Source organism: Gadus morhua, chromosome 16 (assembly GCF_902167405.1).
Source record: "Gadus morhua chromosome 16, gadMor3.0, whole genome shotgun sequence".
NCBI lineage: Eukaryota > Metazoa > Chordata > Actinopteri > Gadiformes > Gadidae > Gadus > Gadus morhua.
The window spans coordinates 22,459,297-22,486,646 of record NC_044063.1 but is presented as its reverse complement, the minus strand read 5'-3'; the positions used below and the strand labels follow the sequence as shown (position 1 = coordinate 22,486,646).

At 44.5% G+C, this 27,350-nt stretch overlaps 1 protein-coding gene across 3 annotated transcripts in view; it reads right to left on the bottom strand.

The window, feature by feature from the left end:
- LOC115560903 (alpha-2-macroglobulin-like protein 1) overlaps positions 1 to 21,459 on the bottom strand; it is a 30,329-nt gene extending 8,870 nt beyond the window's left edge. For 2 of the 3 annotated variants that reach the window (XM_030380552.1, XM_030380554.1), the window contains exons 1-26: positions 21,322 to 21,459; positions 17,691 to 17,871; positions 16,490 to 16,646; positions 14,832 to 14,884; positions 14,459 to 14,479; positions 14,032 to 14,200; positions 13,796 to 13,880; positions 13,552 to 13,675; positions 13,124 to 13,238; positions 12,911 to 13,026; positions 12,604 to 12,768; positions 12,071 to 12,307; positions 11,884 to 11,947; positions 11,368 to 11,513; positions 10,928 to 11,077; positions 8,783 to 8,920; positions 8,103 to 8,190; positions 7,847 to 7,976; positions 6,773 to 7,001; positions 5,185 to 5,311; positions 3,341 to 3,462; positions 2,884 to 2,935; positions 1,899 to 1,985; positions 1,422 to 1,598; positions 834 to 915; positions 222 to 378 (exon numbers count right to left, since the gene is read on the bottom strand). In XM_030380552.1, coding sequence (XP_030236412.1) covers positions 222 to 378; positions 834 to 915; positions 1,422 to 1,598; positions 1,899 to 1,985; positions 2,884 to 2,935; positions 3,341 to 3,462; positions 5,185 to 5,311; positions 6,773 to 7,001; positions 7,847 to 7,976; positions 8,103 to 8,190; positions 8,783 to 8,920; positions 10,928 to 11,077; positions 11,368 to 11,513; positions 11,884 to 11,947; positions 12,071 to 12,307; positions 12,604 to 12,768; positions 12,911 to 13,026; positions 13,124 to 13,238; positions 13,552 to 13,675; positions 13,796 to 13,880; positions 14,032 to 14,200; positions 14,459 to 14,479; positions 14,832 to 14,884; positions 16,490 to 16,646; positions 17,691 to 17,871; positions 21,322 to 21,398 — 3,249 coding nt within the window. In that variant the 5' untranslated portion in view covers positions 21,399 to 21,459. The remainder of the gene's footprint in view (positions 1 to 221; positions 379 to 833; positions 916 to 1,421; positions 1,599 to 1,898; positions 1,986 to 2,883; positions 2,936 to 3,340; positions 3,463 to 5,184; positions 5,312 to 6,772; positions 7,002 to 7,846; positions 7,977 to 8,102; positions 8,191 to 8,782; positions 8,921 to 10,927; positions 11,078 to 11,367; positions 11,514 to 11,883; positions 11,948 to 12,070; positions 12,308 to 12,603; positions 12,769 to 12,910; positions 13,027 to 13,123; positions 13,239 to 13,551; positions 13,676 to 13,795; positions 13,881 to 14,031; positions 14,201 to 14,458; positions 14,480 to 14,831; positions 14,885 to 16,489; positions 16,647 to 17,690; positions 17,872 to 21,321) is intronic. The other variant, XM_030380553.1, reaches the window with a different exon arrangement.
- Positions 21,460 to 27,350: the final 5,891 nt, after the last annotated feature.

The following is a 27,350-nucleotide window of genomic DNA, read 5'->3' as shown; positions in this document are numbered from 1 at the left end:
GGTATTTACATCTTCTTTGGACTAGATTTCAAAAGCATGTCTCTGTTATTTATTCTAAGTGTGCATCATGAGTGACAATAAATTCCCAAATGCTATTTTACCACAGCTGGGAGGACAGGTACCACACCCTTCTAGCACGTCTGAGGGGAACAACTGTTGGTCATACGAAGCTCCTGAATACATTTGCTGCCGTATGGCTCCTTTGGCTTGATCCAAGTTACCTTCATGCCGTTGTGAAACAGTTTTCCAACTGATGTGATGCATCCATCTTGCCGCCGGTGGCTGAGCAGCCAGGTTCTGGAGTCCTCGATTAGTTTGGGGTCGATGAAGATGTAGGGCTTGGCGCCGCCAAACGACTTCATCACAAAGGCAGTCAGCCTGGGACAGAGAATGAGGCACAAGCGCCACAAACGACACATTAAGAAGGTAATGGTAAGAGGGGTGGGGTTTCAATGCACTTTTATGTTTCAGTGTGTAGGATCATGCAGAGACGCCTGGCTTCCAGCACCTCTACACCAACCTCTTTCCTGTTTTGCTACCATTGCACCTGACCATTATTGTGGCAGTCATTGCACTCCTAACCATCCCTGGAAGGAGGGTTCCCTCTTTCTACGTTCCCTCCCAGGGTGTCTTACCAGCTTATGAAGGGCCCCATGTACGCACCTGAACTGGTGGTACAATAGGGGCCTTTTAAGGGACTTTTCCTGTCTCTTCGAGGGGGGGGGGGGGTCATAAAATGTGCCCTGTACCAGAAGGAAACCCATGTACATGGCGGGAAGACCCACCCGGTTACCATGCCAACTAAGAAGAGAAGCCCCAGCTGACATACTCACCAGGTGTTTCCAGACGCGTCGCTCTTGCCAAAAGCACTGTAGGAGCCATCGTCATGCCGGTAGGTGAGCTCTCTCTGGTAGCCTGCACATGAATGCATAGGATGCTCAGATTGTAGATTTGCATTTGATACATGCAAAAACATATCTAAATTATCATTTAATTTGTGATTCCTATGGCTGCTCTGCGCTCTGCCCAGTTGTTTTCTAAACTAGGTTCTTCTTTCTTAACCTCTTCATCAATAGGTCTCTTCCTCAGGTTTTTGCCCAAAAAGACAAACCCAAAGCAGTAGCAAGCAGTGACTTTTGAGGCGATGTATGCTGGGGACCGCCCCCGGTCCCCCGATGTGTGTCCTAGCTGAGCCACTAGGGGGCTGTGTCACGTGACCTTGAAGCTGATGTGAATTCAGCTCACACACTCAGAGCTTTGAGCCCCTCCCCTCTGAGTAAGGGAGCGTTGACATGGAGCGCATGGTGAGATCTGCTGAACACTGGCCCCACCACGAGTGTTTCAGAGTGGAGACCTTCTGGTGGGACTGTGTATGATGTTGGGTGATAATAGTGCTGTCTGGTGCTCTCTGCAGGCCTCACCGCTCTCCAGGAAGCGCGTGGCCCGCTCCTTGATGGCGTGTGTCAGCTGTGCGGTGCTGGTCAGGTAGTTGAGGATGTAGATGTTTGGGGCGAACAGGATCATGTTCTGCTCCCCGCAGCCGTACGGCATGGCCAGCAGTTTGTCCAGGTTCTTCATGGCCCGGCCCATCAGGTCCCCTGGCCAGCAACACACACACACACACACACACACACACACACACACACACACACACACACACACACACACACACACACACACACACACACACACACACACACACACACACACACACACACACGTACTTTATATGGGAGATGTAACAAAATACAAAAAACAAATGTACCCTCTTCAAATATAAAAATATATATTTATTTATTTAATTATAATTATTTTTCATTGCTTTATTAACAATTTTCCATAATTCTAGACTATGATTGCATTATCAAACCCTTGTTGGATATCTTTAAGGTACTGACCCAACACAGAGAAAGAGGCCCTGGCAGAACCAGCCACAAACAGGTCTGGCAGCAGGAGAGAGATGTTCTTCTCTGCTGGCTTCTCTGCTGGGGAATAAAAAAACAAACTAATGAAGAGAGAAAATGTTACAAGGTACGATTGACTTCCATCAATCCATCGTCTACATCGTTTAAAATAAATTAGTAGGGAGCATTGTAAATTATCTAAAGAAATAATGGTTTACTATTGTAAAAATGATTAATTATTGTAATAATGACGCAAGATACGGTAGACATTGTGTGTCTATTTGTACGGTTTTCATTTCAGTCATTTATCTTTGTGGGGCGTGTCGAAAATGTACAAAATCATCCATTTTAAATGAAGAGTTATCTGTAATCGGACAAATTCAAATCCACGCAATAATGAATACTTATGGATCGGTTTAAAATTCTCTGGATTGTCATGGTCTTCATATATTTAGAACTATATAAATCTAGAATAATATTATTGTTATTAACAGTCCTTTGAGCATTTAATAGATCAATGTTGGTAGAATGTAAAGGATAACATTGGTAGCCTTGCATTTAGAACGTATTCTATTTAACCCTTAGGTCTGGTGTGGGTTCTGTCTATATAATAATAATAATATATATTATTATTAATATCTCAAGGAAAAACTGGAGATGGGCTAGCAATATTTGGGCTTGCTTCAAGCGATGATTCTCCCCCATATAAACAAGTTTTCACTTCCTTTGTCCCTTGTCAGTTGGCTGTATGTTTCATGTCCCTTTGTCATTGTGGTCTCTAGTTACTATTTGTCATGCATTTGAACCTTATCCCTTTTGGTTCCTGCTGCCCTGCCAGCCTGGCCCTGCTTCAGGCTGCATGTGTTGTAGAATGACCCTGGACCTGTCTTGCCGCTGTAGTCCTTAACATAGAGTTGTTGACCCTTTTTCAGTGAGGAAACCCAAAGTAGGTTGAGTAAACAAATGGGAACCAACTGACCTCCAGGACAGAGGAGTGCATTGTGGGTAACAGCCACTGGGGTGCCTTCTGCCTGGAAGGGAGAAGAACGGCACACTTTCACTATGAGGATTAACATCCGCTTTATTCCTAGAATGCTAAAAACACAATTAAGTCAACTCTAGTGTACAACCCCCATCATGTTGCTCTGGGGTCTTCAGAACCGGCCCATTGAGTCCTCTAGCAGGGCTTTGACCTGATGGTTCACTCAACATTATCACTGCTTTCTGTGTGGGAACTTATCATCTAGGTTTAGCTTGAGCGTTTCAAGACCTTCATGATTAACACAGAAAATAGAAGATTTAGGACTAACACAGAGCGACAACATGTTGGGACTTAAAGAGATGTTGGCTTTTCTTTTACACATGTGAGGACCCGTGTGGGGCAGAGTACGAGGTGGGCAACGTGTGTGTGTGCCATCCATGAGCGTGAACCTCACCTCCACCAGTAGTTTGCGCACCACTGTGTCCACCCGGCCCACCGTGGGCGGGGGCGCCACCTCGTTCCCACACAGCTGCTCCGTGTGCAGCGCCTCGGCCCGGACCTCCAGGGTCACCTCCCCTAAACACACACACACACACACACACACACACACACACACACACACACACACACACACACACACACACGATCGTTGCTAATCGATCAACCTTTTTATTTGCCCCCTTGTCACTTGATTTGTGTTCACAAGGCATTCTCCATCCGTCTAAGACTTGACCCCCCCACACATCCACCTCATTAACATGACTGTAACATCTCTCCCCTCCTCAACATTACCAAAGCCCTCAAATCAAAACAAAGAGAGGTGCCTCTCACACCCCTCCCTCAGGGAGAGGTTTCTGGCTGTTTCGTCAGAGGGACTACCTGACTTGTTAGCGACGGTTAGCATTCTTCAAAGGAATGGGGTGTGTGTGTGTGTGTGTGTGTGTGTGTGTGTGTGTGTGTGTGTGTGTGTGTGTGTGTCATCACTGCTGATGTGGGATGGCAGGCCATCGCTGGTTCACTGACAGGAGAGGAGGTGGACCGTCTCTGGCAGCAGCACTGCCTCCACTTTTAGAATGGCCTCCTCACTATAGTGTAGTTAGAATGGCCTCCTCACTATAGTGGAGTTAGAATGGCCTCCTCACTATAGTAGAGTTAGAATGGCCTCTTCACTATAGTGGAGTTAGAATGGCCTCCTCACTATAGTGGAGTTAGAATGGCCTCCTCACTATAGTGGAGTTAGAATGGCCTCCTCACTATAGTGGAGTTAGAATGGCCTCCTCACTATAGTGGAGTTAGAATGGCCTCCTCACTATAGTAGAGTTAGAATGGCCTCCTCACTACAGTGGAGTTAGAATGGTCTCCTCACTATAGTAGAGTTAGAATGGCCTCCTCACTATAGTAGAGTTAGAATGGCCTCCTCACTATAGTAGAGTTAGAGTAGCCTCCTCACTATAGTAGAGTTAGAATGGCCTCCTCACTATAGTAGAGTTAGAGTAGCCTCCTCACTATAGTAGAGTTAGAATAGCCTCCTCACTATAGTGGAGTTAGAATGGCCTCCTCACTATAGTAGAGTTAGAGTAGCCTCCTCACTATAGTAGACATGCTGCAGCAGATTGACTCAGTGGAGTCACCGCGGTTTCACATCTTTCAAAATGACAGTGGCAAAAAGTGAGGATTATCTCGATCGCCAACTGCTCTCCCTAGACACTTAAATCAGGCGCATGCTCCAGTACCAATATAATGCCCTCCTCAACAATATTAAAATCCAAAGCACTTTGTTAATCAGCTGCACAATGCGCAGAAAGATCGTCTACCATCATGATCAGGCTCAGTGAGAACTGCTATGTGAGAGTCCTCTCATCACAAAGACCAAAGTGCTATAGTGCTGTCGTTGCTCTACGCCCTTCAGTAGAATTAGTACACGGAAGTGATTTTTACAAATGTTATTGGTGACGGATGTTTAGTGAAGCCACGAGGGACGCTTGTGGTGCTTTGATCACCCAGACTGGGGATGTTCTTCAGAGACGCAGTGGCAGATCCTTTACTGTGATTTATCTACAATGTGCGAATGGGCCTGTGACGTTACAGTGAAGAAGACTTCTGACATTTACAGCGAGGAACGGAGCGCACTCAGAACTGAAATGGAGAGAAAATAAAAAGATTTATTTAGGAGCTGCTGCCGCTACTCTTCTGGACTGGGATCAATTAATTGTATTATATTGATATGATTGTCCTTCCATGAAGGAGGAGAGTTTCCTGCGGTGTTAAGGGCATAAGGAGCAGGTCATTAGGTCCTACCAAGGGAGGAGGGGCTGACCTCCCACTGGAAAACCCTGCTCTCCTCTGCACACACACACATGGTGTACTGGCAGTCCGCACACTCTCTGAGGGAGAAGTGGGACGAGTTGCTCAGCTGGACCCTGACCTGCAGAGAGGGAGCGCAGAGTCAACACACATACTACATCATGCATCCTATACTACAAACTAGACTGGATCCTATACTACAAACTAGACTGCATCCTATACTACAAACTAGACTGCATCCTATACTACAAACTAGACTGCATCCTATACTACAAACTAGACTGCATCCTATACTACAAACTAGACTGCATCCTATACTACAAACTAGACTGGATCCTATACTACAAACTAGACTGCATCCTATACTACAAACTAGACTGGATCCTATACTACAAACTAGACTGCATACTATACTACAAACTAGACTGCATCCTATACTACAAACTAGACTGCATCCTATACTACAAACTAGACTGCATCCTATACTACAAACTAGACTGCATCCTATACTACAAACTAGACTGCATCCTATACTACAAACTAGACTGCATCCTATACTACAAACTAGACTGCATCCTATACTACAAACTAGACTGCATCCTATACTACATAATGCTATACTGCATCCTATACTACAAACTAGACTGCATCCTATACTACAAACTAGACTGCATCCTATACTACAAACTAGACTGCATCCTATACTACAAACTAGACTGCATCCTATACTACATAATGCTATACTGCATACTATACTAAAAACTAGACTGCATAATGCTATACTGCATCCTATACTAAAAACTAGACTGCATAATGCTATACTGCATACTATGCTACAAACTAAACTACATAATGCTATACCAGTGTTTCCCCCAGCACTGTGTTGTTAAGGCGGCCGCCTTATCAACAATAGGGCCCCGCCTTGACTACCAATGTATATAAAATAAATAAAAGAAATTATCAAAAAAAAAAAAAAAAAAAAAAAAAAAAAAAATTTTTTTTTTTTAAATTATCATGCATTAACAAAGTAGAAAACTCTCGTAGGGAAAGAAAACATACTTCCATCAGGTGTAAAAATAAAGATCAATAATGCATCGGTGTTCACAACAATGGTCGTGACATCAAGCTTTTTTAATTGAATTTAACCAGGGAGACACCACCCCCCCCCCCCCCCCCCCCCCCGCTCCTTGACCACCTTGACTAAGACATTTACTGGGGGAAACACTGTATACTGCATACTATACTACAAACTAGACTGCATAATGCTATACTGCATACTATGCTACATACTATATCCCATACTACAGTATACTACACTATATCCCATACTTCATACCACACAACTTAATACTATACTGCATACTATACTACATACTATGCTACGTACTATACTACAAACTACACTACATCCTATACTTCATAATACTACACTACATGATACTATACACAATGCGTTGAAATTCTTGGATGCAAGAGGTGTAAAGAGGATCTCTTCCTTTCTGAGTAGCTTCTAATGAATGGAGAGCGTCCTCGTCTCCCCTCAGCCCACCGGCCGGGGGACACGCAGCACGGAGAGGCCCACCATGATGCAGCTAGGGAGGTAGTTGAAGACGGTGGCTCTGAGCGTGAACACCTCCCCTCGGACCACCGAGTAGGGCAGCGTCAGGCTGACGAAGAAGGGCTGGAAGGCCACCAGCGCCGTGTCCCGGGACAGGCCGAAGCCCAGGGAGGAGGAGGTGCAGAAGGCCTGGGCCCGCCAGCTGGTGATGGTGTCAGGGAGCGTCTTCACCACGCTCACCGACCCGCTGTCTCTGCAGATGGAGAGGGTCACCACGTCAAATAGGGACCTCCAGTGTGTTAAGGGGGTGTGGTTGAGATTCAACCGCTCATTTAACCACCGTCATTTATCAGAAACGGCACAGCCATCAGCCAGAGATGACAATACACTGAGGATATCCTTCCAAGATGACTAGGCCGGCCTTGCCGACAGTATAAGGCCATATGTCCATTTAAGAAGACGGCTCAAAGCTGATGGGAGTGCTCAGGACTCAGGACATCTCTTCCCTGATGGATTGGGGGATCCCAGGCTCTTCTGAGGGGTGGGAGATGTTATTTTTACTGAAATGGTTTCAGTTCCATTTTAAATGAGATACTTGTAACACTTGCCAATAATCGTACTTCTGCAGACATCCTGCCCATTATTTCAATTTAGCAACATAGTTCTAATTAGTGTAGGTTTAACCTGAAGAGTAGAGCACTAACCAAACGGGATCAGATCCCAGCACTAACCAAACGGGATCAGATCCCAGCACTAACCAAACGGGATCAGATCCCAGCACTAACCAAACGGGATCAGATCCCAGCACTAACCCAACAGGGATCAGATCCCAGCACTAACCCAACAGGGATCAGATCCCAGCACTAACCAAACGGGATCAGATCCCAGCACTGACCCACCAGGGATCAGATCCCAGCACTGACCCAACAGGGATCAGATCCCAGCACTGACCCACCAGAGATCAGATCCCAGCACTAACCCACCAGGGATCAGATCCCAGCACTGACCCAACAGGGATCAGATCCCAGCACTGACCCAACAGGGATTAAATCCCAGCACTGACCCAGCAGATCCAGGTTTCAGGAGTAGAGCACTAACCCGACAGCGATCAGCTCCCAGATCCAGGTGTCAGGGAAGTAGCTTCTCACAGTTTCTATTTTTTCCCGTTTTTTTTTCATGGGCTTCAAGTCCGTCGATGAGTCAGAATTTTCAACTGACACTGGGCCCACTGACAAACAGAATGCGTCAGAGAACATTACATTGAGCAATATCCTTGAATGGAGGTGATTTGTCAGGCATGTAAATTAGACATTGCTTAACATCCTCAAAGATCCGCCGATATCAAGGAACCTACCGCTATCAAACATCATGTAATATACACGGTCCACACAGGTGGCTGGTTTCTTCACCTCAGAGTTGGTCACAAGTTTTATTCCAATTTCCTAAAAGTGTGAGTAAAAAAAAAAAGTGGAAAATGTTGTTTGTCATCGGTAGTTAGGAATTTAGAACGATACATAAATATTGTGGCAGACGGCAGGGAGGAGTGAGGGGAGTGGTATGTTTGGAGGAGAGGGGGTTACAACAAATTGTATCAATAAGAATATCGTTAACATCAGGGGTTGATTATGAGAGAGAGAGAGAGAGAGAGAGAGAGAGAGAGAGAGAGAGAGAGAGAGAGAGAGAGAGAGACTTTATTGATTACCTGGACCGTCTGACTACCCCCCTGTGTACAGACCGCTTTGTTTGAGGACCCTCCTGGTGACGGCCCCTGGATATGGATTACCCTTTTCCCCACCCTGGTGATAGTTATTTACCCTGTAAATAAATCACCCCTTTGAACTGCTCTGTGTGTTGTATGGTTTTATCTGTTCAACTTGGTGGCTTGGAAACCCCACACCCAATGGCCTGCTACAATATATAAATAACATTACAAAAGGGCAATTTACATGTCAATATGCATAAGGCATCATGGTCCAAATATTATATTTGACATAATTATTGATGTATTTCCTCATGCCATCACTCATATCTTACTTTAAAAACACTGTAGACGTCGTCCTTCGCGGTGGATTCCTCCATCTCTTCCCAGGGCTGTGAGCAGCGATCCGGCTCACGGTCCTCCACTCGGTAGCTGAAGCCACTCAGCTTCTGCACAGGCAGCTTGTTGAACACCTTCAGATACCACGGATGAAAAGAGTGTTGGGACTGAGCAGGTGCAGCAGTCTGACATGACGATGTGTGAGAGAGGGCTGTTCCCGAGTCCGAGGTGAACCGTGTTCAGTGGGCTTAAAGTGGGGCTCTCCAATGGAGGCCACGTAAGACAAGAGAAAGCCCTACTACCTAGATTTATCTCAACATTTCTATGCGTATAATACTGGATTTTATTGTATTCAATGCATAGCCTTTTGAGATGTTTTTTTTTTAACAAAAAAATTATACTCTTTGAATTGATTTTCTTTTGAAATGTGTCATAGCCAACTATGGTTTTAGTCATGAATTTGTGTTTTTTTGTCATGTAAGCCTGGGCTACAATCCTGGGAGTGTTCAAATAAAATAAGCATATGTAGACCTAAAAGGTGCGCCCCCACCCCGTTCTAAAAAGAAATATCTGAAACTTGGTTTTTGGGCACTATTCTTTGCCAAATGGACCCATAATGTCCGCCTGGAAAGTTTTTCTATATATTGAAAGTTTAAGTAAACCTGAAAAAATAAAATCCTGGTAAAACTGGTAAACCCAAATTACCAAAAATTTGGGTCCCGGATTTATGGGATTATTTTCCAGCTGATTGTGTTAAAAAGTTATCCAAAGATATATTTATGCAAATGAGACGCCATTATTCAATCAATCTCAAATCCACAATTGTTTTTATCATAGTTAGTTAACATATCAGCGTATCCTTAAGGAAGTCTTCCGTACATTTTGCTCAAACATTGCATTAAGTGTTATATAACAATATCCTGTTAGCCCTAAGCAGTGTTAACAGTAGCCAGCTGTCAGCTTCTTGTGCTGCTTAGTTCAGAAAAGTAAACAGTCGACAGGCTGCTGTTCACTTTTGGATGCAAACCCCATGCTTTACGAAATGGGATTGCCCTAAAAGCCCTTTTGCGTAGTACCGTATATTCGCACTATAAGGCGCACCGGAGTATAAGCCGCAGCAGCTAAATTGAATGATGTGTACATATATGAGCCGCACTGGACTATAAGCCGCAGGTGTTTTAATGTTTAATTACCATTAGGGCTGGCCCGAATGCCATTTTTCAGGCTTCGAATACTCGTTGGTTTTTCCTAGTGAATATTCGAATACTCGTTCCAGAAAAAAACACCATCAAAAACAACATTAATAATCCCTATATACTCCCTGGAACCGATTTTGACAGTATCTGCATATTTTGTTGAAGATTTAATAGCTTTTGAACGTTAATTAGTAGGCCTAAGTAGGTTGAAGTTCCTTAGTTTTTTCCCGTGAAAGCGAACAGCTGTTGTTCCGTTCCAAATCAGCTGTCCTCCGCCATCTCAGCCCTTACGGGAGCTTTTCAATTCATCCTGGAAAGTGCATCTTCTCAGGGAATTTTTACAATAAATCCATAACAAATACCGAATATTGATTGTCTTATGTGTCCATATTATATCCATTATATTGTCCGGGTATTACCAAGACGCTCACGATCTGCAGCAAGCCAGTCACAGTTGATTGGCGCGGCGCTGTACAGCGAACGAAAACAAACAACTAAGCTAAGGTTAGCATTTCGCTAAGTATTACTTTTCCTCCCGAGATCCCGCTAATGTTGTGTTATAAAGTAAAGGGAAACAAGATATCTATTCTTCCTCCACATCTCTCGCTTCTCTGCTTGGTGTCGCTGACGCTTATAGTTTGCCTCCCTCGCTCTGGTAACGTCACGTACGTGAAAAAAAACAACAAAGCTCTGAATACTGATTTAAGCTTCGAATACTAATTTTCCGAGTGGCCGTTAGCTGTAAAAATCCATAGATTAGCCGCACCGTTATATAAGCCGCAGAATCGAATAATGGGGAAAAAAGGCGCGGCCTATAGTCCGAAAATTACGGTACCTTAAATAGAAAAAACAATATCTGACCCTTATTTATCAACCTTTGAGCTGGGTCATCACTGGTTGTCCTGGGATGGAGTCTATGTCTTTGGTAAGAGTGTGAGAACGTACATAAGAAGCGCTGAGCTCCTGATCCGGCTGCAGCAGAAGGATGCTCTGGTCCACCGCCCTGACGGAGCACAAGGATCCTGGCTGGCTCTCCAGGCGAAACGAGGCCTCTCCTCCAGGCAGCTCTCGATCTGCTGAGAACTCCAGATTCACCTGGAGATAGCAACACAAAGAAGGGTTGCAGTACCAATACCATGTATTAATGGCCATTCTGATCAGTTCCTATTGCTGTCTTTATGTATGCTCATTTAGAAACCACACCTTGCATTGTCATGTTAAACAATTTTCATTGCGTTTGGTCTTAGCATAACGTTACACTTTAAAGGGCACAGTAAAGTCACCATGAAATTCAATTTGACAATTTTTTTTTTTTTTTTTTCTACCATGTCAATCAAACTCAAAGCTTTGTCAGCCATTTCAGATTGATGTTTAGCCTGTCACACCTTATTCTCGAAGCACTGGTCCACTGGGAAGTCCTTGTTATCCGCCAACACCTCCCCACTTGGCATCAAAGTGTACACCACCACTTGGGCATATGGGCTGAGGGCAGCTTTTCCAAGCAGGGGGATGGATAGCACTCCTTTGTTGACTAGATCGGAGAGAAGGGGAAGAATAAGGCATGGAAAGGCTAGTAGCAGCAATATAAAAAAATGTCTACTGAAGAACAATTCAGAAAGCTTGGAGTAATAATATTTCAAATGATAAATGTTATGGCACATCCTTGATACATTCTTCTAAAATAGTTTTGAATTATTTGAAAGGCCAAAGTCTTAACAGCTTTAGAAAGGCTGTGTTTCATACGAGTGGTGCGGGGGTGTTGTTAAACGTTTCCATAACGCCCGTCACGCTATCAAGCAAGGGAGTGGAGCCAATAGGAGACGTCCTCTCTGGAAGAGAAGCTTCATGAGTGGGACTTGCACATTAATTATTATTTTAATATCTATAGAAGGATATTTTACCGATTCCTTCTTTTACAGCAACTGGAAGATGCCCATGCCTCATTATTGCACCTTTGGACATCACCTAATCGACAGAGGGAGGGAGAAAGCGCTAAATCCAGAGCTATATCTCCAAATTACACGTTTTTTTTATAAATAAAGCAAAGCGTTGAAGTGTTTGTGTAAAGTGTTTACAACGCTGACTCACGGTGTAGTAGAAGGGCAGTTCCTCCTGCCCCGGCCTAAGCTCCTCGCCCTGGATGATGTACTGGGCGCCCACCTGGGACTCCCCCTCACAGAGGCTCTTGTGGCCGTTGGCCGAGATCTTCACGAAGCTCTTGCTCTTAGAGTAGAACGGCCCCATGGTCAGTACTGCCGAGGGGTATGCAGGCAGGCGTTCCCCATGCACAAATGACTGCTGTTCTTCCTTGGGTCTAGAGCTTGCCTAAAGGAGGAGATATTACAACACATGTCAACTTTAAAATAAAAATAAAAGTTATTTAAATACAGAAAGCATTGAGTGTCCCCCTGGGAAAAGTCTTCTGATTGAACAGCTTCTCTGGGAGGTCCACTGACAGGGCCTTGACCCCACAGAGGTGTTGGTGTTGGAGGTTACTGGCTCACCCAGGGGAAACCCATGTGAACACGTGGAGAACATACAAAACCAGGACCCAGATGCTTTTGCACCCAGGACCTTCTTGCCGCAAGTCAACGATACAACATACAGACACAAGGACAAACCGTAAGAACCACGCTGTTCTTCCACAGGGAGGTGTCCAGGGAGAAAGAAGCCATGCCGTTGTCTTGGGTCAGAAGCGTGAGGTTGTACGACGCTGCATTGACGTCCACGTATAGATATACCACCTCGTCCCCCACCGCCTTCCTGTCTATTCCAGTCAGCTTGACCTGGAACCCAAGGAAGGAAACGTACACACACAAGTTTTTAATAGTTATAAAATAAGCAAAGATAAAAATATATATATACACTACATACATACTGTATATAGATATAGATTGAATTTGATGGCTCATGACAAATATCCATTACCTTGCCCTCGAATGGGATCCCTGGCTTATAGGCAGTATTATCTGCAACATTCTCAAATGTGAGTTCTCTGACATTAACAGAGAAGGGCGTTTGGCCACTGGCTTGAATGACCACCCCTACAAAATATACAGGCAACGGTCATTATTTGACACCAACACTGACAATGTCACGTTTTGTCTGCAAAACAACTAATTATTTCATTCATAAACCTACCAGTGCCATACTCCTCCATTTCAGCCGTCACATCAAACATGTCCCGGTACATTTTTACTCTTGGGCCAAATTCTGATACCCTAATGAAGTGCGTTGCACAGCCCGTTCTGTCCGTCTGGGAGATAGAACGAGAAAGTGGTGCGAAGGTTAGCCAAAACCTTCTAAAACCAAATAGATCAAGATCTAGATCACATATAAGCAGCATAATATATATGAGGCAAATGACAAATAAGAGGAGTAATATTTCTATTCGAGTGATCATTTCTGTAAATGTTTGATTTACCTAACCCAAAATAACCCCAACACTACCCCATGCATCGGATGATATTTAAAAATGTCTAGAATAAGTCGGGTTCATGTAGGAAGTATTTACGAGTCAAATAACTGCCAGCCAACCCCCTAGGCTGCAAGGTCTAGTTGCCACTTGCCTGCAGTTGTGATGTCACACAGATGTCTTCTTGCTTTTCAGAATAATGCCATGAAAAATGGCCCTGGCTCTCTCTACAAACTACCACCTTGATGGACCCAAGGACAGGCTTTCCATAGGTGTATCTGTCAGAAGGAGCGCCTCGCAAGGCATTGGTGGATTAACAGTGGGAGGAAGCAATGATGACCACAGGCATGATGGGACTCAAGGACATTTTCCATGAATTCAGCATTGTGGACACTCACCTTCCACAAATTTGTATGGGGACTTCTTGTTGTAAAATATTTATGACATTAGGTAGTCTAATGTTGACGGCATATTTTGGCAAAACTGAAAGGACAAGACTAAGTATCATTTTCCAAGCATGAAAAACCGCCTAATAAAATCCATCAGATTCAAAATGTTTCTAAAACAACATTTACTGTGTAGTACCAGTACGTGTGTGCACGTGTGTGTGTATTGGTTGCAGTCGGGGGCAGACCGTATTCCTTGATGTCAAAGGAGCGAGAGGTGCTCTCTCCTTTCTCCGTCCAGGCGGTGATGGTGTAGGGTCCCTGGGCGGCCTCTGGACTCATGGGGTGAGAGAGGTCCAGGATGCCACTGACGGCGGTCCTATCCAGCCACTGCGCGATGCGGTTTCTGTTGGGGTCCTTGGCATCAAGTGAAAGACATGGAGACATGTACCAAATCACTGCGAATCGAGCAGGTATTGCTGTACTTACAGATGCAACTGATTATTTAAAACCCCCAAGATTACTCCATTTCCCTCCTATGCAAAGTCCATGTGATTTGCAGTGGTGTATAATAACTTTTTATTAATGGTTGGAATGAAACATTTTAAAAATATATAAATATATACACCAAAATGTACAAAAATGTATTATGTAGTACATTTGAAGAGTTCTTACCTGAAGCTCAACTGTTTTATACTGCAAATAAACGGGAAGGAGGTTTTTAGACATTTTATATTTATTTTCATAAATACATTTCTAGATTTGTATGTCCTTTTCATACTATTTGTATTTTCTATTCTTTACTCAAAGTATTTTCCTTCATATTATCTTGAGCCGAGTAATTATAATCAATAAAGACCTTTTTTTATATGACATATCAATAGGAAATTCTTACATACTGACACCAAAAGAATAGTAGTATGGAAGGTAATGGAGAGCTCAGCCTCCACTCCCCGTCTGGAGGGCGGCTGGGTTCAGTTTGACTGACAGGAACAATTCATGGCTCTCCAGTTTGATGAAGGATTGTAAATAAGAGGACATCACGTACCAGCTCATTGAAAGGGATGAAGCCAGCGTCCATGGAGACGATCCGGAACTGGACTACAAATAAATAAATTCAGGTGTATTCAAATATATATATTCAAGTCTGGACATTCAGAATGCACATGAGTCAAAGGTGATCACAAACAATCAAAAGGACAGCCTTATTTTCAAATAAAACAATAATCAAAACTAGAACAATTTGGTTTCAAGGAAATCAAACCCTCAGAGGTATTTCAGATGAAACCCCTCTATCCATAAGTGATATGGATCAATCCTAGTCCAAAGTTCCCCTTAAAGGTATTTCAGATGAAACATGATGTAGACGGTCACTAATGCCCCTTTTCAACCAACAGTACCAGCTCACCTCGCCATGACTTAGCGTGGCACAACTTGGTTTGGTTTCAGGCACGTTGTGTTTCCATCTAGAAAGTATCTCTTTAACGCGGGCGGGTCGTCATAGCACGCATGCACGAAACTGCGACATATACGCGACCACGCGACACATTATCAGACAGGGTTATGCACAGAAGTGTCTCCACCTCTGTCACGGTCCACGGCGTGCTCTTGCGCGCTGATCCTGCCATGTTCAATAATCAATCAGTATTTTTGACGCTGATGCTAGTATTTAAAGATGCCGGGTGTTGGTTGCCGGGTGTCGGGTGTCAGGCTCGGACGTCGCGCTCATCATTATTCGGCCAGTGGCGTAACTCGGGCCAATCATTGGCCAGCAGCCTGTTTACGACACACCAAAGTATCAGACCAGCTCTCTTAGAACCTCAACGGAGGTGAGACTGAAAAAGTACCAGATACCAGGTAACTCATTTTGGCGATTGAGACGCAAGGAAAGGCGGACCGAGTCGTGGCAAGTTCAGCTGGTACTGTCGGTGCAAAAGGGGCATAAGCAATATGGAATTAATCCTGGTCCAAAGTTCCCTTTAAAGGTATTTCAGATAAACATGATGCAGTGGGTCTTTAAGTGATATGGATTAATCCTGGTCCAAAGTTCCCCTTAAAAGTATTTCAGATAAACATGATGCAGTGGGTCTCTAAGTGATATGGATTAATCCTGGTCCAAAGTTCCCCTTAAAAGGTATTTCAGATTAAATATGATGTAGTGGGTCCCTAGGTGATATGGATTAATCCTGGTACAAAGTTCCCCTTAAAGGTATTTCAGATTAAACACGATGTAGTGGGTCGCTAAGTGATGGATTAATCCTGGTCCAAAGTTCCCCTTAAAGGCCTTTCAGATAAACACGATGCAGTGGGTCTCTAAGTGATATGGATTAATCCTGGTCCAAAGTTCCTGTTAAATACACAACAGTTCTTATCATGCCCACCCCCCTCAGGTTGTTGTGGGTGGAGACGGTGAAAGGCTGAACAGCAACCACACACCATATGAAAGAATAAGAGTCTGCCAGAAGTGGTGAGGAGGCATTGTCTATGCATTGATGAAGGACGGGGACTAACTCAAACCGACTTTTGGTTTCCCTTTCACAATATAATATAATTTCCAGGTTCACGGATGCCCAGAAGCCTACGCTTTGATCCAACCTTTTTATTGCAGTAAACAAAAAATGCAGAGCAAAATTTGTGACTACTGCAATACAGCGTTTCCCTCTCCCTGTAGGCTGGAGGCTTGTGACGGGGTGAGCACATGTGTACCAGTCTGTCCAGGCTTGTAGAGCGGCTTGTCCGTCACGATCAGATGAAGGAAGGCTGGAGGGGCGATGAGGACCTTGGTCTTCTTGCTCATGACGGCACTCTCCCCCTGGATGGTCACATTGACCGTGGCCACCATGCTGCTGGTCACAATGGGAACCTGCAACACCACCCGCCCCATCATCAAGGGCTCAACGTAGCTTTGAGGTACAACAACGATGCACTGAGATACATTCTGCTGACGGACGCCCCGACCCCGACACCAGTACCTGGACGCCGGCCCCATACAGGGCTCATGTCCTGGTACAACTTCACCCATATAACCACCACATACCACGTTACGCAACATGACGTAACATTGAAGAGCCAGGGAACCCCAAAAATGTTAGTTATCTATGCGTTAGTGCAGGGGTTCCCAAACTTTTCAACCCGTGACCCCCAAAATAATGGTGCCAGAGACTGGCGACCCCCACTATCCCCGGATGTTACTGAAAAAATAAGATAAAATGTGCGCACAGGCCATACGCACTAGGCTTATCAAAACACGGGCTTAACGACAACACAAAAGAACAGAGCAGCCCGTTATGATTTTACATATAGAATTTTACTGTTTTATATAAAGCAGAATACCTCAGTCAAAATAATATCCGTGTAACATGAGTGCACAGTATCGCTGTCATGTGCAAACTTAACTTTGAAAGATTACTTTAATTTCCATTTGAACATAAGAATATCTCAGTCAGGTTAATATCCACAAACTGTGCTCGGTATTTACCAACGTTTCATTTTGAAAAATCATCAAAAAATCATCAATGAGCTAGTTCAGAGAAAATGTAGTGGTCCGCTTTGTGATTTTTACTGTGGAGCCGTGAAGTAACCTGACACCTGCAAATGATGCTATCGTTAATCTGTCGTAATCACCTCAGGAGGAAAATCTGTAGTTTTATTTTAACTACCATGTTTCATAATTTAATTTTTTTTTTTTTTTCCTAAATGTATGTGATTTATGGAAATCATTCCGCGACCCACCCCTCGGCGTCCCTCGCCCCCTGAAATGGTTACATTACAGTGGTTAGTAGGGGTAGTAGGGGGGGAGGGTCCAGACTACTGATGATAAATGGGACTTTTGATAAAACCCTGCTCCGATGAAATTGGTTTAAATAATGAAGTAATTTGTTGGTATTTCTCTACTAGAGGAGCAGACCTGAAAGGTGGAGCAGCCGTAGTAATCCGTGGAAACCGTCTTCTCCAGGATGACGGTGCTCCCGGACTGCGCCTCCAGAGTCACCCTGAGGGCCAGCGGCTCCGGGGGGGAGAGGACGTGGGCGCACAGCGTCTCAGATGCCCCTCCGGTCACCCTGGAGCTCACAGTCACGGCGTAGATGCTGACGAGAGGAGGAGGAGCGGGGATCGTGATGTCTGTGGTCAATATTAACGGGATTTCTCTTCATTGATGCTCCCATCTTTGAGTGTCTAGAAAAGCGCTAAATAAATTCAATGAATTATTATTATTAGGGGTCCAAGCCAACAGGTTGGATCCCTATTGTTTTTGTAAGGATTTTTATTATTATACTTCCCGCGCTAAAAGTGGGCCCACAGCCCAAACCGTAAATGGTGCCGACACGCCAATTGCATGACTAGATCCAGGTCCGGCACCGCTACTCAGATAACAAAATCCAGACACGCCGGCCACAAGGTGGCGCTATACCAAGGAAAGACGCGTTTGGGGCTATAACTCCCACACCGAACCTCCCACATTCAAAACCTTGTACACACATATTCACTGGAGTCTGCTGCATCTTTTGGCATAGGCCACGCCCATTTGCGTCTAGAATTTTTTTTCGCAAAATCGCGAAAACCGCAAAACTGTTTTTTCGCTACTCCTCCCACATTTCTCGACCAATCAACACCAAACTTTGCACACGACATCTTCAGACGCACACGCAAAGAATGCACGAAACACTCTTTTGATGCGACCTTTGACGACGAAACGGTAGCGTTTTGAATATTGGTATATTAGCTAAATTAGACGTGGAATATCAAAAATCCAAAGAAATCCAAAATTAGACATCGGATCGAGTCCAAATTTTACACACATGTTGGTGCTAACCTTAATGTCGTTCGATAAAAATTTCGGAAAATTTCGCCATTAGGGGGCGCAATAAACGAGGAAATTGTATATCTTCTAATTGGCTGAAGGAATGTTCTTCAAACTCAAGGGAAACCATCAAGGGGCAAACCCGAGTCTATATAGAAAATATGGCCAAGAATTATTAATGTGGGCGGGAGTTATTTGGCAAAGGAAAATTGTCTTTGGAAGATTTCGCCACAGGGCGGCGCCAGAAAACTACGACATTGTCTATCTCCTATTTGGCCAATGTTCTGAAAACGCGTTTTAGGCTATAACTCCCACACCGAAGCTCCCACAGTCAAAACCTTTATATCCACATGTTGTTCACGGTAGCGTTTTGAATACTTGCTTCGCGTTGTGCCGGCGAAACGCACATTTCTTGTCGCGTTGTGCCGGCGAAATGCACACTTCTTGGACCCCTGCATAACTGCTTGCAGTTCTAGTTATTATTAATATTACAACTGATTACGTATGAAATATAACTATATTATTGGATATGTTCGTATGCTTAGATTTTTTGGTCTTTGTATTAGTTGCACCAACTATTCTTGAGTCATTGTTATTTCTGTCTGACCAACCTTTAACACCCTGGTATAACCAAAAGCATATCCCTTGGTGGACTTGATTGCAAGCAATGTAAAGGAAAAAACACTCAAATGCTTCCATGTACAAACGTTCCCTTGTAATGGCAGATTGGTTCACCAGTACTAATGATGTGTTCAAAAACGTTCCCAAAACCCCTGATATTATTTTTCTGGCTAAAGATAGGAGGGAGGAGGTGTTGATGGAGGTAGGTTGTGTCTTTGACCTATATATGGACATAGCCTTTTATGACAAAATAACCAAATACCAGCCCATCAGTACAAGGATCAGAGACATAGGTTATGAATGCAAATTGATAGCATTAATCTTTGGCAGTTTGGGGCAAGTCCACAAACTCACAGTCAGTGGGCTTGGACTGGCAGGGCTCTCAAAAACCTGAGGTAAAAAACTGGCCAAATTCTGTTCTATTTCAGCTACAATAGGCAGCCTTGCTGTGTGGCACAGGTGATGTTTCTTGTATCCTTGAGTATCAAAGCCTGTTATCTTGTTATCTAATATTTTTATCCTTTCACTGTACTTTCTCTGAATGTAATTTGGTGGATTCAAATAAATTATTAAAATGTGCGTGCGTGCGTGCGTGCGTGCGTGATGTACACCAACCTGTTGGAGAGTGCACGATTGCATAACAGCATTTGGTGTTGTCCAAGTAGGGGCGGATCTACAGGGGGGGGGCCCACTTTAGAGCCTTGCAACCCCAGCTGCCCCCCTAACCTTTTGTTCTTAAAACTGTAGGCCTATTTGTAAAATAAATGAAACCGCCACTATGTCCACAAGCCTCTCAAAGCATTGAAACAAACTAGAAAATGAACTGAAGGTGAAGATTTGGAAATGTAATCTTAGGCCCATTCCCCTCAAACGTAACCTCTTGCAACAAAAACCGGTGTTGTAGTAGAAGTCTTGTAGGCAGTGGCGGTTGGTGATCAAAAATGTTGGTGGGGCACAGTAATAGACTGGGGGTCTGGGGTTCCCCCCCCCCCCCCCTAAAAAAATGGAATTTAATAGATTTGATTTCCTGTATTCTGGTGCATTTTGGGGATGGCCGTATACCTATTTACCTACTATTCATTCAGATTCATAGCCTACATCCTGACTTGCAGGGCCTAGACAAGCTTACACTGCATATACAGACCTACTTTATGGCCATTCCACCAGCCATCGCTATTTCACCCATTCATTGTTGTTATTCTGATATTGAGACAAATCATGATCACTGTCCTATAGCGTCCATTTTTTGTGAGTCTCAATGTCTACTTCAAATGAAGTTGGAAATATGGGACAGTTGCTTCATTTTGTTTATATGCTACAGGCCGAAAGACTAAATTAATATGTAATTTACTTGGTCCTTTTAAGTGTAACATTGCTTGGGGAGTCCAATTCCTCCACTGAAAAGGGTGGAAAGTGCTTACAACTCTCCGCTAGTTAGCGATCCATCTCTTCTCTACATGTAGTAGCGAATGCTGCTGAGGCAGGTAGCCTATTTGATTGATTCGATGAATCGTCCAATCATGTGGTGATAACAAAAATTGGCCTGGGGCGCACACTGGTGCGACCCGAGGGCGAATTTTCTTGCGCCAATGAAAAGCTGTCTCTGCTTGATAGACAGCAAAAAGTTAGCGAGTTTAGATTGACTTCAACGTGGCCGGCGCCCCTGACTTGGAGGAGGGCTTTATTTCGAATGACCAATAACAAGCCTAGCCCAAATCATTGACGTTCTTCAGACGCATTTAAATGGTTGCTGGCAGTGACATGTATATCACACAATTAAACGATAAACGCTATGTATTTTTGTTGATTTATTTCGTATTGATAATAGTTGCTTAATAGTTGGCAGATATATTCAAGTGAATATTTCACGGAGGGGCGGCGCCCTAGCGCTCTCCCACCGCCACTGCTTGTAGGCCTACGTTTAAGGATTCTTCCCACGTACTGTCGTCTCATGCCCCCTTGCCGAGACCCTTTGCCACCCCATGTCTATGTTCCAGATCCGCCAGTGTTGCCCCGTAATGGATTTTGAAACGAAATATCTTATATCGCTAAGTGTGTTTCTAACGTTGCTGCATAAACCCAGATCCACGGACCTGCCTTAAGTGTGCATACTTACGTTTCGTTGAGGTGGGCGCGGGTTGGAGACCAGGCAAACGCTGTCCAAACCAGCACGCATAGCAGGATAGGTGCCATGATGCTGCTTTCTGCGGAACACACCAACCAGAGTGTGGCCACGGGAGGTCCAGTTGCTCAGAGTATGAAGCAAACCCATTTAATCAGGCTATTTATACCCCAACTATCCAGCCACTCCTACCAAAATCAGGCGGACCACTGCCTCCTCCCTAGTCCCCATGAGAAGTCGAATTTAGGGGAAGTCCAAAAAAACAAAAAGCAAAAGTCCATTCCCCCCATACACAACACCCCCAGTTTGAATCCATGCAGAACAGCAGAAGCCAGTCAAGGCTTGCTTTGAGTAAATGTTTTTAAATGAGCAAGATTTCACAGGGATGAAGATGTACAGATTCTCTTAGTACATTATAAAAAGCGTTTGCAATATGAATGAGCTATATGTAATGCGTGGTGGGACAGCAAATGGCAACGTGCCAGCGACCCTTCAACAGGAATGACCCTGAGTACGGGCCGCCTGCTCCTGGTAGCAGCCGACTGCAGTTCCAGAGGTGGTCAGTGGAGGGCAGCACCGCTGTCGGGCTGCTGGGATAGTTATTCATGTTTCTTATTTTTCTTTCTTCTATCTAGGGAGGAGCTCATTAAAATCTGCCTTCCCAATTTGGGGTGATGAAATCTGTATTAAATCAATATTAACCCCCTCCTCCTCTTCCTCCTCCTCCTCATTTTTTCATTGCCCCAGCAGAATTCATATTAAACATGTATGGAGCACATTTCTAATCTACCATCTGTTGATTCCCCCTCCCCCCACCATCCCATCACAGACCCTAACCATGCAGGCATGCACACACACATACACAGAAACAAATACACTCACTCACACACACACACACACACACACACACACACACACACACACACACACACACACACACACACACACACACACACACACACACACACACACACACACACACACACACACACACACACAAACAAACACACACACACAAACGCATGCACACAAAGGCACGTATGCAGGCACACAGACACACATGTTCACACAAACACACGTCACACACACATGCGCAGGCACACACAAACACACACACATACACGAATGCATGCAAGCATGCATACGCAGAGGCACACACACACACACACACACACACACACACACACACACACACACAGACACACACACACACACACACACACACAACCACACACACACACACACACACACACACACACACACACACACACACACACACACACATACACACAGACATGCAGACACGCACACATAAAAACACACACGCACGCAAACAGGGACGCATATAAACACCAATGCAGGCACGAGCCCAAACACACACACACACACACACACACACGCATGCAGGCCTGCACACAAACACACACACACACACGCATGCAGGCATGCATACACAAACACACACACACACACACATGCATACGGTTAAGCCCTTTGCTGTGGATAGAGCACAGTTGGGGTTGTGGGCAGAGGAGCCAGTGAGGAACAGGAGGAAGAACCACCAGCGAGTAACAAAAGGAAGTCAGAGGCTGTGTGGGGATTTAGATGTTCAAAGGAGCGGCTTACGCCCTGGGCCGCGCTAGGGCCCTCTTGAGTCTGAGAATGAATTGTGTTGTTTAACAAGCCTTTATTGGAATCCACACTCCTACCAAAATGTGGAAGATAAAGGGGACAAACAGAAGCCCAGAGCGCTGGATTCTCCGAGCTGAGCCAAGTGAGAGGCCAGCGCAATCCCAGAATCACTGTGAGTCAACAAGAGAGCGCAGGAGAAGCATAATGGTGGAGCCCCATCCAGTGGAAGACTTAAACAAGTGTGTGTGTGTGTGTGTGTGTCAGTGGCGTAAATATTGACGGTGCAACCCCCCCCCCCCCCCCCCCCCTTGCTCGGAAGTCCTGTCCAGGGGCACAAAATAAATATTTGCACCGGGGCATATCACCATGATGTTACGCCACTGGTGTGTGTGTGTATGTGTGTGTGTTTGTGTGTGTGTGGTGTGTGTTTGTGGGTGTGTGTGTGTGTGTGTGTGTGTGTGTCTGTGTGTGTGTGTGTGTGTGTGTGTGTGTGTGTGTGTGTGTGTGGTGTGTGTTTGTGTGTGTGTGTGTGTGTGTGTGTGTGTGTGTGTGTGTGTGTGTGTGTGGGTGTGTGTGTGTGTGTGTGTTTGTGTGTGTGTGTGTGTGTGTGTGTGTGTGTGTGTGTGTGTGTGTGTGTGTGCGTGTGTGTGTGTGTGTGTGTGTGTGTGTGTACGTACGTACGTAGAGGGCTACAGGATTGATCTAGAGAGCATGTTGAGTTTCAGCGGGGGATCAGGTATTTGAGTGCCTGCAGGGCAGTGGACCATTGGTCTGGGGGGGCAGGCTCGGGGGGCAGGCTCGGGGCAGACATTCAGTCCTGCTGGGGCAGGCTGGGGCAGACCGGGGCAGACCTTCTCTCCTGGGGCCATGAGACCGCCATAAGGACCAGTCCACCTCACTTGTTTTTTGGCCAGCATTTATGGAGGGTCATTTTGTCATTAAAAAGTTTAATGACAATGTTTATCGATTCTGGAGCCTAGAACGGGCCAGATCAGTGGGGAGGGGTGGCAATGCCCACCCAAATGGGCAACTTTATTCTGCGCCATTTGAATATGCCAGGCGTGTTGATTGAGTCCGGGGTAGACGCTTGTCTGTTCTGTGGCCCCAGAACGTGTGTCGCTGAACCACAACATCAGCTCCTTCTTGGTGGAGATTAGTTTGTTGAAGTGCATTGTAGGATAGCGATCTTTCCTCGTATTTGTTTAATTTGTATATGTCTAATAATAATAGTGATAATAATATAAATAATAATAATAATAATATCAGTAATAATAATAATATTAGTAGTAATAGTAATAATATTAGTAGTATCAATAAAAATGTGTGTGTTGGGTGTTCGGTGTGTCTGTATGTGTGTATGTGTGTGTGTGTGTGTTATGATTGTGTGTGCGTGTGTGTGTATGCTGATGATTTGCAATTAAATGAAACAGTAGGCAAGCAAACCTATATATTTAGCAAACAATTAATTGTGATATAATAATAAGTTAAAACTATTGAATTTTTATTAACTTAGCATTTATTTCAAAGGATGCTCTTTTTTAACGACGATTCATGTGGTTACATATAGAATTAAAAATATACCAGATGTGCTTGTCATAAAATAGTAACACTTATATAATATACCTTATATTAAGGTTCAGTCATAAGTCAATCGAGTTAACGATCATTATCAAAACATGAATAAACATATTTCGATCATAAGAAGTTCTCCGCCTACCAGCATATTAGTGGACTGTACCAACTGGTAGGCTGATCCATTCATCATCTGGGTGGACTCTCCCTCTTGTGTTGTCAGAGGGTCTTGCTTGTAATGGCTAATACACATCTCACTCAGTGGTAAAATAGGGGCCCTTTAAAACATGCATTAATCATCTACAAATTTATATTAATGTTTTGTTAATGATAAGTTAATGATTAACTAAAAGCTTATTGATAAATGTGTTTTTTATCATTAACTAAAGGCCTATAAATTAATAATGATCAAACCTTATTATAAAGTGTAACAACATATAAACTAAAAACAAGATCATTCAGAGGGAATTTGTAATGTGAATGTGTAATAATATACTGACAACCATAAGTGATCATCTATGAGGGAAGAGGTGATTGAATCATCTCCTTGTTATTTTTTTCCGGTTCCCCAGCTCTGAACATCATCCATAATCATAATTTTTATTATAATTATGATTACGATCATAATTACCAGTACAGCACAACCGTGTTAATCTTGGCATGTGTTGAAAGGGAACTAATTCCTTCATTTCCACTCCCCATTAGGTCACTGTGGTGTTAACACAGAGCCAGGCCGCCTCTCGCCCGCCGGGCTGCCCCCGCTGGCTCCTCTCCTCCGCAGGGCTGTCCCCCTGCCACAGAGACGCTGGTTCTCCTCCTCCGTGGGGAGCCTTATCAGGACACCAGGCGTCCTCAGACACCGCCGCCTAACTCGGCCTCTTTCCACACATGCTTTGTGTGCCTTTTTTTACCAGCAATTTGGGTCTCCATTTTCCTTGTCTTTTGGAGTGGGAAGTGGGAAATATTTGCAAATTGTGTACAATTTGCTGGTTTAAATAAGTGATATAATGTAAGGACTAGGGTAAAGGATTAGGCCTATATTATATTAATACTATATGTGTGGGCGGTTTGAGGGGAAGTCTGAAAGAGGTGAAATTGTCAGCAGCTAGTCTCGCTGTTTCTGTCTTGCCAATCCCTGTAAAAAGTTAATGTAAGCAGGATTCAGAGGGAGCTAGTGGTGATGAAATTATGGTGTAACCGATACCAATGTGCCATACAAGAGCATGCCGCCTGCCGTCTTTCAAAGAAGAGCTCTACCCTGAGCCCTCTCTGCACTGTTGGATTGCTCTCTCTCTCACTCCCCCACTCTCTCTCTCTCTCTCTCTCTCTCTCTCTCTCTCTCTCTCTCTCTCTCTCTCTCTCTCTCTCTCTCTCTCTCTCTCTCTCTCTCTCTCTTTCTCTCGTAGGGGTTTACAGTAACAATGAACTGATGGAGGGCAATACTCAGCGAAAAGCAACAATCACCTAAAGCGAGCCAAATGGCAAGAGTTACTACATGTGATATTTGACTTGGCCTGTATGGTATTCTACTGTTCACTCAGTATAATAATATGCAGAGCTAGGTGATATTATTGCCAGGAATATTGCCATGCAATGTTACAAATTGTTTTCAGATAATCGTATTAATCCAATACAATCAGATCATCAGATAATAAGAATAATCAGATGATCATATTACGGTATTACTCTCCGATTTTTTTCAATAAGAAAATCGATCAGAACTACAGTAAGGGTGTCCCAACCACACCCACTTGAATAAGAGCCCTCAACGATATAGAGAGTGTGGTCCTCGTGGTGCTGCTGAGGCTCCTCACTTGACTGAAGACAACAAACCAAGGTTAAGCCACGTTCAACATGGGGTGGTGATCTATGTGAAGGCTATAGAAGGGTTTGGCCCCTAAGCAGGCAACGTGTTTAGACTATAGGAGGGTTTGGCCCCTAAGCAGGCAAGGTGTTTAGACTATAGGAGGGTTTGGCCCCCCAGGCCTTGTTTCCACCGAGCAGTGCGGTGTGGTGCGGCACGGCTCGCTTATGTTCCCGTTTCCACCGCCAAAAGTTGGGCAGGGTCCCATAATAAGCACGCGGAGCCGTACCTTTTTTTTCGGTACAAGTCCGTTGGGGTACCAAGCAGTCTGAAAGGGTGCCGAAAAGGTGAAGCTTCACACGCCGTCCAGTGATTGTTAGACAGAATCATCACTTCCGTGCGACAGGGGTATAAAAACAAACAAACGCAGCAAGGTATTTTCTGACAACAGCGAAAGCTTTGTTTATTGAAGAAGATGTTGCGCAAAAGTTTGCCGTCCATTCTCGACGTCCTCCGTTGTTGCTCTTGTTGCTGTTTAATATTTCACGTTCTTCTCTTTCCTTGAATTTAATAGCAGGCTACACTGTGTCGGGCTGCTATGAGGTCACGATGCTTACGTAGCTGCCGCGGCTATCGCCTTACGGCTTAAACCCTGCCCTACCATAAGGGTACTGGTAGCTCGGCTATACCACACCTTCACCACTGGGCTGAGGCGTGCTGGGCCAAAGCGTACCCGCCGGTGGAAAGGCGCCATAAGACAGAGGAGATGGTTAGACTACAGGAGGGTTGGGTCCCTAAGACAGAAGAGATGTTCAGACTATAGGAGGGTTTGGCCCCTAAGAGAGAAGAGGTGTTCAGACTACAGGAGGGTTTGGACCCTAAGACAGAAGAGATGTTCAGACTATAGGAGGGTTTGGCCCCTAAGAAAGAAGAGATGTTCTGTCTATAGGAGGGTTTGGCCCCTAAGAGAGAAGAGGTGTTCAGACTACAGGAGGGTTTGGACCCTAAGACAGAA